Source organism: Mesocricetus auratus, unplaced genomic scaffold (genome assembly GCF_017639785.1).
Source record: "Mesocricetus auratus isolate SY011 unplaced genomic scaffold, BCM_Maur_2.0 Super-Scaffold_100676, whole genome shotgun sequence".
NCBI classification, from domain to species: Eukaryota; Metazoa; Chordata; class Mammalia; order Rodentia; family Cricetidae; genus Mesocricetus; species Mesocricetus auratus.
Window position 1 is genome coordinate 24,128,290 of NW_024429266.1, and position 12,151 is coordinate 24,140,440.

The 12,151-nt window shown below is 42.4% G+C and overlaps 1 protein-coding gene across 1 annotated transcript in view; it reads left to right on the forward strand.

Moving 5' to 3' along the window:
- Pbx1 (PBX homeobox 1) overlaps positions 1 to 12,151 on the forward strand; it is a 272,683-nt gene that overhangs the window by 240,633 nt on the left and 19,899 nt on the right. Inside the window, 2 exon segments of the mRNA XM_005071419.4 lie at positions 181 to 293; positions 1,635 to 1,724. Of these exon segments, the coding sequence (XP_005071476.1) occupies positions 181 to 293; positions 1,635 to 1,724 (203 nt within the window).

Genomic DNA, 12,151 nt, shown 5'->3' on the forward strand with positions numbered 1-12,151 from the left:
CGGTGCACACCCTCTTGCTTGCTCTGTTCTTCATGCTACTAACCAGGCTCTGTGGATGTTGTTTTTGTCTTATGTTTGATTTGGGGGGATTGCTTTGCATGTCATCTCCTCTTGGCTGTTGGTTGCGGGGTTGAGCCTTTTCCTTTCTATGATTCAGGTACCTCACTCTTTCCTTTCCAGGTTCTTCCAGTTCTTTTAACATGTCAAACTCTGGAGATTTGTTCATGAGCGTGCAGTCACTCAATGGGGATTCTTACCAAGGGGCCCAGGTTGGAGCCAACGTGCAATCACAGGTAGGGACCCAGCCAATATGCCGCCAGGTGAATTCAGTAGAGTCCAAGAGCCTTCAGTGGTATCAGTTTCCTGCTCCTGTCCAGACAGAGAGAAGGAAAAAGGAAGGAAGGGAGAGACAGATACACAGCAGCCAAACCAAAAATAAAAATAAGACAAAGCAGAAAATACAACCATTCTCGTAGGGGATCGTGTCCATGCTTTGTGAGTGTATTTGGCTGTGGCTTGACAGTCACACTAGGAGGGCAGGGAAGGAAGAAGTACAGAGTGAGGCGAAGAAGAACTGTGAGGCAGGTAGAACCCGCATCTTCATTGTTCTTCAACGGAAAAGGAATTTCAGCCCGTTCCCTCTCCCGAATCTCCCTCTCATCTGTTGCTTTCCCATCTTCAGGATTTGTTAACATAAAGAAGTCATCAGCGATCAGGCAAATGCCTTAGTGTCTCCTGTTTTCATTTTAAATTTCCAAGCCAGCTTGATAAAACACATATGCGTAGTCACCCTTGAGGTCAATGGACTGATAAAACCACACTGGGAACCAAAAATGGGTCATGTGTAAAACCTCAGTGCTTCTTAGTAAAACCCTCCGCCTTCAAGACAGACATTTCAGGAAGCCATCCTGCTATCTCAGCATGAAGTGTCATGTGAGAGGGTAAAGTCGTATGTTTTGGATCACAATGACTTGAAAAGATATGAGCCACGTCTACCCATGTGTCCTATCCAACACATGGAACAGAAAGCCTACAAGTCTGGAATAGACAGCTGGCTGGTGACTCAGCCCCTTGCTCAGGAAACGTTGCTTGGAAACAAATTTGAGGTGATACAGGCAGACTTTGGTCATGTGACTAAGTGACTTACCATCATATAAATCCTTGCCAAAAAAAAAAAAAAAACAACAACTGGGTCTTTATCCCAGTCTCCTCTCCGTGTCATGGATGCCTAAGGCTAAGAGGAACCTTGGCTCTCCTACAAGTTGCATGGGACAGTCTATAGGGAAGAAAAGTGGGGGGGGGGGGAATGACAGGGGGAGAGAAGCATCTCTGTCCTCTTCACCCCCCCCCCAGCACCATAGTCCCTGTCACCTCACATAGCATTATGCAATCTGTCTCAGTTTTGGGGAACCCAAGTTTTCTTTTCCTGTTTTACTGATCTCAGAAGTAAGGATGGATTTGGCATGAGGGGAGTGTCCCAGCCTCTTCCTCATGGACTGTCCCCCAGGAAGAGTGTCTCTATAATGATTGCTTTAATGTGGCATGCCACATCGGTAGCCTGTAAGACGATGATGCGCCACATTCGTCTCCCTGTCTCCGACTAATTGCCTCTCTGTTGTTGTCCCTCTGTCTAGGTGGATACCCTTCGCCATGTTATCAGCCAGACAGGAGGATACAGTGACGGACTCGCAGCCAGTCAGATGTACAGTCCGCAGGGCATCAGTGTAAGCAAACAAGGCTCCCCGAACCCTTCGTTTCTATTCTATCACTGCCAATTATTTCAAAGCCACAGGGCCCAGAATGCCACTTAGTAGGACTTGTCTTAGCTTTCCAGTCACCTAGTTTCTTGTTGCTGTATCGGTCATGCCATCGGCAGCGCCCTTGCCATGAAAGAAAGTGGTGATCGGGCAGTCTTCATGCAGGCAGCTGGCGTCTAGGGCTGTCAGACACAATCAGTGTTTGCGTGGCACCTGCGGCCACATGCGTGCAGCTGAAAGGAGCTGCTAAACAGGTGACACCTAGTACAACAGTGGTAGGAAATGTCACCACAGGCTGGGACCAGGGCACCTGGAGAGGAAAACCAGTGGCCCAAATCCATTGCATCCAGGTCTGTCTGTGGCCGTAAAAATAACACACCTTTTTTTTCTTTTCTTTTTCCAAATGTGCCCAATAGATGATTTTTAAAAATCGACACCGAGGCCTAGTATGTTGAAGGGACAGGGAGGGGGTGTGACCATCTTCCACTTTTTCTTGGGTGCGCTGGCGGATCCTGACTAGCATGAAAATTCATAGCGACAAGCTATGTCGCACAGAGTGAAATCGATCAGACAGACACAAGGAGAACCGAGTGTAGATTTGGGACAGCAATCCAACTTGATTTCTCAGATCAATCGTCTGCTATCTCAGCAGCGATGACAGCAAGCTGGGACACGAGGGAAGCCTGGAAAAGGAGGTTGTTCTTAAATCAGTGGTGATCTCCAGGCGTTTAGAGGTCACAGGAGGCTCCAGTGGGGTGATTGTCTTGGAACTGCTGAAAGGAAGCAGAGCTGTGGTTGGTTGATGGGGGTCATTGTTATTGTTTGTTGCTGTTATGATTAAAGTAAGTTAGGAGTGGAAGGAAGGCAATGTAGTCATGATCTAATAATGTGATCTCAGTCTATTCTAATTGAGGCATAATGTCCACGAGGACATAGGGGATGGCCCCTTCAACTCGGCGTTGAGTCTTGTCCTACCCAATTATGGCAGATCTGGAAGGAATCAAGAGAAGAGAAGCTATTTCCTCAGATGAAGAATAATTCTTTTAAAAACGAGGAATGGCAGGGCTGATACAGCTCCATCAGTCAAGTGCCTGCTATGCAAACGTGAACACCTAAGTTGGACTCAAATAAATCATGTAAAAAGTCATCTGGCAACGCATCTCTAAACCCTTCACTAGGGAAGCAGAGGCAGGGAGATGCCTAGAGCTCTTTAGCGAGATAGCCTAGTGAGAGAGACCCAGTCTTAAACAAAATGAAGAGAAATCAACTTTTTACCTCAACATCCACATACAACATATGTACACAAACCCAAGTGCACCCATGCACACACCCACACCAGCACATACTTGAACTACACACACATAAAGAAGAGGAATTCTTATCCTATAAAAGAGCAAGTGTGGGTGATACATAAAAATTTAATACTGCTCTCACAGAGAGATTGGCTTCATCAGGAATGGTCTAAATGGGACAGGATAAGTTTACTGAGTAGAAGCATTAGAGAAGTGGATTCTGGATATATACTGGCCTTTGTTAACAGTCAAGGTCTCCCATCACTAGAGAGCCACATACATGGCTTAGCTAGCACCTTGGTAAGGATATGGTAGAAGGGAGCCGGTCGTTAGGTAGTAATGGGGGGGTGGTAAGTGATAAATGTTATTGCTTACAGTTAAGAATTCTTTTGGAGGTGGGTATTTCTAGACTGGGTTTCTCTATGTAACAGTCCTAGCTGTCCTGAAACTTATTTTGTAGACCAGGCTGACTTTGAACTCACAGAGATCCACCTACCTCTGCCATCCAAAGTGCTGAGATTAAAGGTGTGTACCACCACCACCCACCAAGTATTCTTTCTTCTACCTTCAGGCAGAATCTCTTCCAAGTTCAATATTCTAACTATTGATCACTCTCTGGAAAGAAAGGAAAGGCCAGCCTGTCTTGTTGAACTGCCAACAGTCATGTCATTGTCTAGAAAAGTTCGGAGAAGGGATTCTTCCCATTTTGTGCTGTGATAGCAGAAGTCATTGTTATCATTGTGTTGGTGGCACCTTGCTGGGAAGCCCTGCCTAGGGGAGCACAGGGTTCGATGTAGTACATGTGTTCTCAAAGAGAGTCCAAGTGAAGGCAGGAGCTGGGTGTCTGTGGCATTAAGGGCACATGCACCTGGCCATCACTGAATGTTTGTGAGGTGTTAGACTATTCCAGAAATAATTTTGTGCATTCGTGAAAGAGGAGAATATGAAGAATGGATAAAGTGTGGGAACAAAAATACAGATATGCGCAAAAAACAAACTGAAGGAAGTCCTTATGACTCACTACGGGATGGGTCTGACAGTTTCTTTTTTGGCATCTTTTCCCCCCAAACTGTGGTACTGTAATAAGTAGGGCTAGGTGGGGCCAGAGGAAGGAGATGCCCAATATTGACCCTTTGACATCATCTGGCACTCTGGAAATCATTTCTGAGATAGTATAACAAACATGTGCAGACAATTATGTCTGATTATATAAGCCCCGAACAAAAACTAAGCTGGAAAATGCCACTTGAAAGAGTCACTCATGTGTATTATTTTTTTTTCTCCCTGTAAATTGTGGTTACTTTATTTCTGAGTCTCTAATATACAGGCTAAGTGCATCAAAGGACAGTGGTGATAGGATATGTTGCTTTGGTGTCAGCTTTTAAATGTGCCACCTGCAGGAGACGAGGCTGTTTGTAGCAAGATGTATTTTTAGATGTTGGTATTAGGAGCTGGGGCATGGGCATACACAGAATAGGGTTCTAACTGCCAAGATAGAGAGAGAGGAAAAAGGGAGGAGACACAAGAAGAGACAAGGACAGGAATGAAAGATCCAAGCCAAGAAGCAAAAATAAACAGTCCTAAACCCAAAGCAGCAATGGAATTCCCAGCTGGGCTCTGGATTGTGTCTCATTTGATGGAGGACATTTTCTGGGCAGCGTTCATCTGCTCCCTGGCTGGGTTTCCACAGCACCCATATCTTATCCAACTAGTGTCTATTTTTAAGTCGTGTAAGATGTGGACCTCCCTCTTGCCGCTAACTGAGCTCAGAGCGATGGGATTACGAAGGTGGAGAGGTAACGTCCTATAAGGGTAGTGGGTAGATGACCTGTCTTGGTAAGCCCAGCATCAGAGTGTGCTTTGGGAAAATGAAGAATGAGTAGAAAAGGGAGTGACTAGGTATATGGATAAAGTGTGAAGTACTTCAAGTGATGACTATATGGTTTGATATTTTCCCCTCTTTATAAGCAGTTTTTACAAAGGGTATTTCCTGTTAAGGGTAGTTTAGGGCACCATTCTGATGCAAAGGCATGGATTTAAGATGGGTACAGAGTCATTCAAGGCCTCAAAACTCCCTTTTTAGCCACTGTCAACACTAAATTATACCCCCATAAATACTTCATGTTTTCATGTGACCACAGGCTTTTCTAGATACATGTAGGGGGCCTCTAAGCAGCTCAGGGAGACTGTTCCACTCCTCTGTCCATCAGACACTGTTGAAGAATGCCTAACTACTACAGTCTTTCTTTCCGTTGCCCCAGCCACCACCCTAGTTCTGGAAGTAGTCTATTAACTAGGCTTCTGCAGCAGACTCCTTGCTGTTGCTGTCTTCGCCTCTCATGCACATTCTGGTACACTGAAGTCTTCCCATGCTGGTTTTGCTCAGAAACAGTAAGCAGTCTTTACTGCCTGCCTAAGCAGGCCCAAACTCTGAGTCCATATACAGGATTTTCCAGAGTCTTTGACCCAGTCTACCTGCCCTTAAACTCTGGGCTCTAATTCATGTGGTCACTGACCTTTACCTGGTTACATCTTAAATGTCCTCTTCCTATGTCTTCGCACCACTTGAGTGCCTGGTGCCCTTGGAGATTAGGCCACTGAGCCATGTCTCCAGCCCCTGCATTCACTTCTATAAGACACCTGCATGAGTGTCCCTTCACTCCTACACGACCTTCACTGTCCCAAACATTTTTACTGCCCCAAACTCAGTTCCTACCTGGTGTCTTTTGTCCTATTAATCTTTTTCCTTTCATTTCTCATACATAAACCTCCTTCGCACGTAAAGTCACAAAGCGTGTTTATTACCATTGTACCTTTCATCCCTACATATGTATATGGTCTTAAAATACATATTCTATTTCCTTATTTTGTTTGGTGAAAATGCTACCGAATTTAAAAACATTTTTAAGAGCCACATCCAAAGTATCAGGTGTAAGGTAACTGATAATGATTATTTTAAGTGTTTCACTTACCCATAAATAGGCTATGTTTAAAATCTAAAAATGTTCTTAAATATTTCTTTTTGAGAGTGACCTTTCCAGGCCAGACATGGCAATGCATGCTTAGGAAGGAGATGGAGGATTGCAGTGTTAAAGTTAACCCCGGGCTCCACAGCAAGACCCCGCTTCGAAAACAAACACCACCACCCAAAACCAGCCTTCTAAATGCTTAGGAATATGTGTTTTGCATGAGGATAAAATCCCAGGCTCTCCTCCTCCACTCAGCATGTGTGGTGTTGAGTGGTGATGTTTCTGAGCACCATCTCCCTAGGTCCTGTCAGTTGGAGCCCCAGAGTCCCTTTCTCCCCGAGGGCATCTCTTGTAGAGTACCTGTTGGTTGGGTAGCTGTTTCCTTAATAATTCTCATTGCTCCTTTCCTGCTGTGGTGGTGGAGGCTGCACACACCGCTTGGAGGAAAGTGGAAGAAACTTAGAACCTGGGATCCCGATGAGCCAACCTGAAAGTCTCTTTCTGCTCAGAAATTCTACAGTTCTACAGCATGACAGTTGAGTCCCTTAACTAAAGGGACACCAGGTCAAACTTCTAGCCCACCCATTTTTCCCCCCTTAGGTTGTATCTTGAGTTCAAATGTGCAGGAGAAGGAGGAGGTCTGACTCCAAGAAATCCCTCCCTTTGGAGTTGGAGATTTGTAAAAGCAGAACCATTACCCTGTAAGGGTGAGATTATTTATTTTAAACTGTTTTGAAATGTGAGTTAAGGGAGTGAATTTGCTGCAACCAGCCTGGAGTGTCAATCCACCTGTAGATTTTGCTTACTCAAAGGTTTTAGTGCAAGTGTGAGTGTTAGTATTATCTCTGTAATGGCAGCATGCCCATGACAGCAAATTATCGGGGGGGGGGGATTCATTAATTTTTGGTTCATGATAATCATATAAGCGGAAAATATAGATGAATCTTTTTCTTGAAAAATTGTAATGTGGGTGTTTTGTTTTGGCTTTTTCTTTTTTCTCATGTTAGGTGGAAGAGGGAAACTGAATAGGACTTAAATAAATAGACTGTAGATCATTAGGACAGAAATATCCTACCATTTCAGTAAACGCATGCCAAGCACTTAGGTGTCACAAGGGTTAGTTAGCATCACTTAGCTGCATGCTACACAATTTGACTTTTTTTCTTAACTGCTTCCTAGAGACCTTTCACTTACAGTGTGTATTAAGATGGTATTGCCACATGTTAAATTGTAGGATTAAGAAAGAGAGGTAACCATTAAATTCATATGCAGATTTAAAAAATTATTTTAGTAATACCAAGTTTAATTCTCTTTTAACAAATTGAATTTGAATTTTGAAAGGGTTAGATTATATCCAGATGTACCTCAAGTCTGCTGCTTGTGGATGACATTTGCGTCCTGTGACCAGGGACTAGGGAAGAGCCACAGGCTGGCAACATGGAGGGGCTGAGAAAAATAGAGGGATCCACACATGCATGGCCAGACTCCGACAAGTTTCCTTCACAACAGAATTCTCTGCCTAAATCAGAAGGCATTTAAAATTTAATACCATGTCAACTCCTGCATGAAAGACTTTTGAAAAACAGTTTTTCCCCCCAGCTCATAGTTGTTAATGAATCAAAAGAAAACAGTGTTGTAATGTTATATAATCCATCATTTTTCCTAGTTGCCAGCTTAAATGCTCTTAAAGGTACCTCAAGCAAATATGGCCAGATCATTCACTACCTCATTCATTCATTCTCATATCTGCCTGGTCACTCACTCATTCAATAATCATAAGCATTTCTTATTTTGGGGGAATGCTATATGTTAGTAACATATAAGTCAAGTTACAAAAACTCTGTACCTGAAATAATACAAAACTCTGATGATGGGGCTAGAAAGATGGCTCCACAGTTAAGAGCACTGGCTGCTCTTCCAGAGGACCCAGGATCGATTCTCACAGCTGTCTAACTCCACTCCCTGGGAATCCAAACCCCTTTGCTGGCATCTGCAGGCATCAGGCAAGCACATGGTGCACAGACATACAGGTAAGCAAAACACCCATACACATAAAAAAACAAAAACAAACTGATGCCAATCAACTTATGAACAACCAATAGTATCTTAAAAAGAGTGCACCTTCCACCTTCCCAGACACCTATACTCTGGGCTTAGTGCAACTGCAAGCTTCTTTTTCTGCACATTCCTTCTCTATTTGTAGATTCACAGTGAACTTGATTGACTTCAAGGCTAGGAATGTGTTCACTTCAAAGATCTCTAGATCCATATTCTGTGTGCATGTGCAAAGTGTATGTTTCAGTTATGCCCACGTGACTACAGACAGCTCATTTTCCTTGTGCTGGATGTTTTGTAAGCCATTGTCCACAGCCATCTTATATTTATGAACGGTGATTATTTTCCTATCCCCAAAACAATGTAGCGTGAGGAGAGATGTTCAGAGCTACAAGTGAAAAAAAAATTATATCGCTGGGAAAATTAAGCAAAGCTCAGCTATGGAAAACAGAATAAATTTCTGAAGGGGACTACTTTCTCCTTGGTCTAACTTGGCCTACTCTTGGTTTCTGAAGTCCATGCTCTTAGACAAGCTTGTTTTAAGTAGACTATTCTCTTTGTTTCTTAGAGAAATCCCATTGTTACTACACAAGAGTAAAAAATGGAACCCTTTTGAAGGCTCTGCTTCATCTCTGGCTATATATGAGACAGCAGAGATTCTTTTCCATGTCTCTAAATAGTAAATATTTAGATCTCTTCATATCTAAATCTGCTTCAGTTTCACAGTATGAATAAACAAATGAATAAGTGATTTATTCAATAAATGTTTATCAAGAGCCTTCTAATATCCCACATCAGTAATAGAAATATTAATAGGACATAGCTCTGACAATCCACAAAGTCGCCAGAAGCTAAAAGGAGTGGAAGTTGTCTGCCTAAGTCATCTGCTTCTTAGACAGAGCTGTACTATCTAATGTAATCAATATAACACATTATCTTAAAAGAATCTTGGAACTGGCTATCATAAGAGGCATTTATGTGTGTATTCCAACCAACTAAAATACATGAATTGCTTATAAATATGATTGGTCTTTGCCATGCATCCTTTTATATGTTTTTTTTACAAGTGACTAAAGCAATGGATTTTTGTCTTGACTTTCTGTTTTAATCTCATTTAATAAGTTAACCATTAATAACACATGGAGCACTTGGTATGTGGCTAGTGGAAGAAAATGGGTTTTTAATTTTACCTAATTTCAATTAATTTAAGAATAAATAGCTCCTTGTAACTGCTGGCTACAGAGCTGGGCAGTGAGACTTCTATATGTTTTGCCAGTCATTTGACAGACACCCAGTAGTGTGAGAAGCGTGGCCGTACCGTGAAAGAAGGGAAGACTTAGAAAAATAAATGCTTTTTGCTTTTCTAAGCTAAATAGAACCCTTCTTAAAAATTAGCCATGCATAAGAAGTTAACATGCATTAGCATAAGAATAGGTTTTAAGCAAGGAAATAATATGTAGGAAGATTTAAAATATAAATATAGAATTACCTACATTTATTATAGTCTCTACTTGCAGTAATTTTCAGTGCTTCCAGCTACTAATTCACCTAATTATAATTTTTCAAGCCTGCCCAGGTCATGTTCACATTGGACCCTTTGGCTAAGATTCAACCGTTGTGTGCTTCTACAAAGTGCAGGCTCTATTTCAGTTCCTTCTGGTGACCTTTGCAGTCCTTAGCTCATAGCCTCTGCCTTGCTGCCCACTCCTGCCTCACTAGTCTGTGCACAGTGCGGCCTGACCCTTTGTGGCATCATGGGGCGGGGCAGTGAATAGCCCCCTCCAGACCTGTTCAATCAGGTTCTAGGATTTCACCAGATCCAATAGTGACTTACAAGCTTGTGAAAGTCTACTTGATGGCACCAAGTCTTTAACTCCTAGCATTAGGGTTTCCCTAAGAAAAGGAATTGATATTGTTTTCTTTGCAAGCTTCTTTTAATTTTCCAAAAACTTACTTTAAAATTCAGCAAATATCATCCCCTTCAAAAAAAAAAAAAAGAATTTAATGATTCAAAGAGCTGAGGTGATAGCTCAGTTAGTAAAACAGTTTTGCAAGCATTGACAACCTGGGTTCAAATCCCCAGAACCCATGTAAGAAGCCAGGTGTCTATTCTCTATGTCTTCCAGCCCCACCTATCCTTTCCCCTGCCTGGCTATTGGCCATTCAGCTCTTTATTAGACCAATTAGATGTTTTAGACAGGAAAGTAACACAGCTTCGCTGAGTTAAACAAATGTAACACATTTTAAACTGATATTCTACAACAGTCATGTTTTCCTTCTGAGGTAAAATTGTCTACAGTGTAATGTTTAAATTGTGAATGCACATTCTTGGCATTTTGGTGCATGCCATATACTTGTGTTTTGGTTGCTGTCCTGTGTCTCCCTGTGCCTGCCCCTTTCTCATAGTTTATAAAGACAAAAAAAGGAGGCGCTGGTAGAGCTAGGAGGGCACAGAATAGTCTGGAATTTCCCAGGCAGTCTAAGTTCCCCTCCTATCCCTGCCCCAGCTGACCTCACCCTCATACTATCCTAAAACCTAACAATGCTAGGAAAGCCATCTAAAGCCAAGTAAGACGGTGTGTCCTGTGTTTGTGTTTGTGTTTGCTTTTGATCTGGTATGCTTTCTTTTAAAGAGAATTGTAATCTCATTTTTCATAAGAAAAGCTCTTGAAATATGTATATAAAGTATAATATACAAAACTCCACAGTGATTTCCTCCAGTACAGGATAGCCATGTTTCCCTATCTTCCTTTGTCCTTGAGCTGCAAGTCTCCCCAAATTTACACAAAATGTTATTCCTTCAAAGTCAACACTTGCAAGAGATTTTACATCCGCCCCCTTCAGGGTGTGTTCAGTCACAGCCCCAGCTGAGCTTCTACCAAAACGAACACTGTCAGGGAACGATGCTGTGACACCGCACTACCAGGAAACGATGCGATGATACTGGAGACATCAGGTCCTTCCCTCACCCAGCCCAGTCACTCTGGAGAGACTTCCTACAAGCTCTGCCCTTTCTAGAGGGGAAAAGGACAACACACTTGTCTCATTGTGTGTTTAAAGTTTAGAGCTAAGCTGTGCCTCCACCAATATATTATGTCAGGAGCACTTGCTCATAATGTTTATTGAGTTTCCTACGAGAGTCTGTCAGCTGAGACCAGAAAGATTAAGTATTTTACCCAAGATCAACTGACGTGTAAGTGACCGAGTCAGCTGTGGACCCAGCACAGTCACACTCTAAAGCCTCTGACTTTCACTTTTGTCCAAATGGACCTTTAAGCCAATTGAAATTAAACTATTTATATGGCGGGAGTCGCCAAGATCCTTCCAGTACTAGTATCCATTAAGTTACCTTGTGATGATTATTTTGAAACCTAAAGGGTATGAAAAAGTACTCTAAGAACTTGGTTTTCCCTCTTCGGGTCAGGATCCTCTCTGTTTGCTATGCCTCATCAATTCCGTCATCAAAAGTAAAGCTGGAAAATTATAAAGATAGTCCTTCCGTCCAAGTGCCAACTCCTTACACCTCTTTCGTGACTTTTTACCCTGTGACCCAATGAAATTCAGAAGCTATCGGGGATCATAAACCAAGCATCTCTCAGAGAGATTAGGAGGCTCATTGTGGCAGAAGGAAAAACTTGCACCCGCTATGGAGTACAAGTATCAGTTAGAAGTAGCTTTGTTGCTGCTGTTGCTGACTTTTCTAATGGGGGGCAGTAAGATGGGAAAAGGGGAGGTATTTTTGCCTGTGAATATTTTAATAACTTTCTCACATTAAATAATGATGTTAGAAGTTGAAAGGTCTGCACACGAGAAACTGGGAGAACAGCCACTTAGTAGCCATCTCTCCCAGACAAAGGGCAACAAAACCCCCTCACCTCAGTGGTCCAGGACTTTCATCAACTTTCCTTCCTCCTTGTGCACATAACACCCTTAAAAAGTAAGGTAAGAGAGTAAATGCACGGGGATATGAGTATTATATCATCTGAATAAAGTTAAGAAAGACAGGAAAAAATCTGGCAAGAGTTAAAACTTTTTGAAGTGTGAGGCAATAAGAGACAAGTGTGAAATAGAAATACTT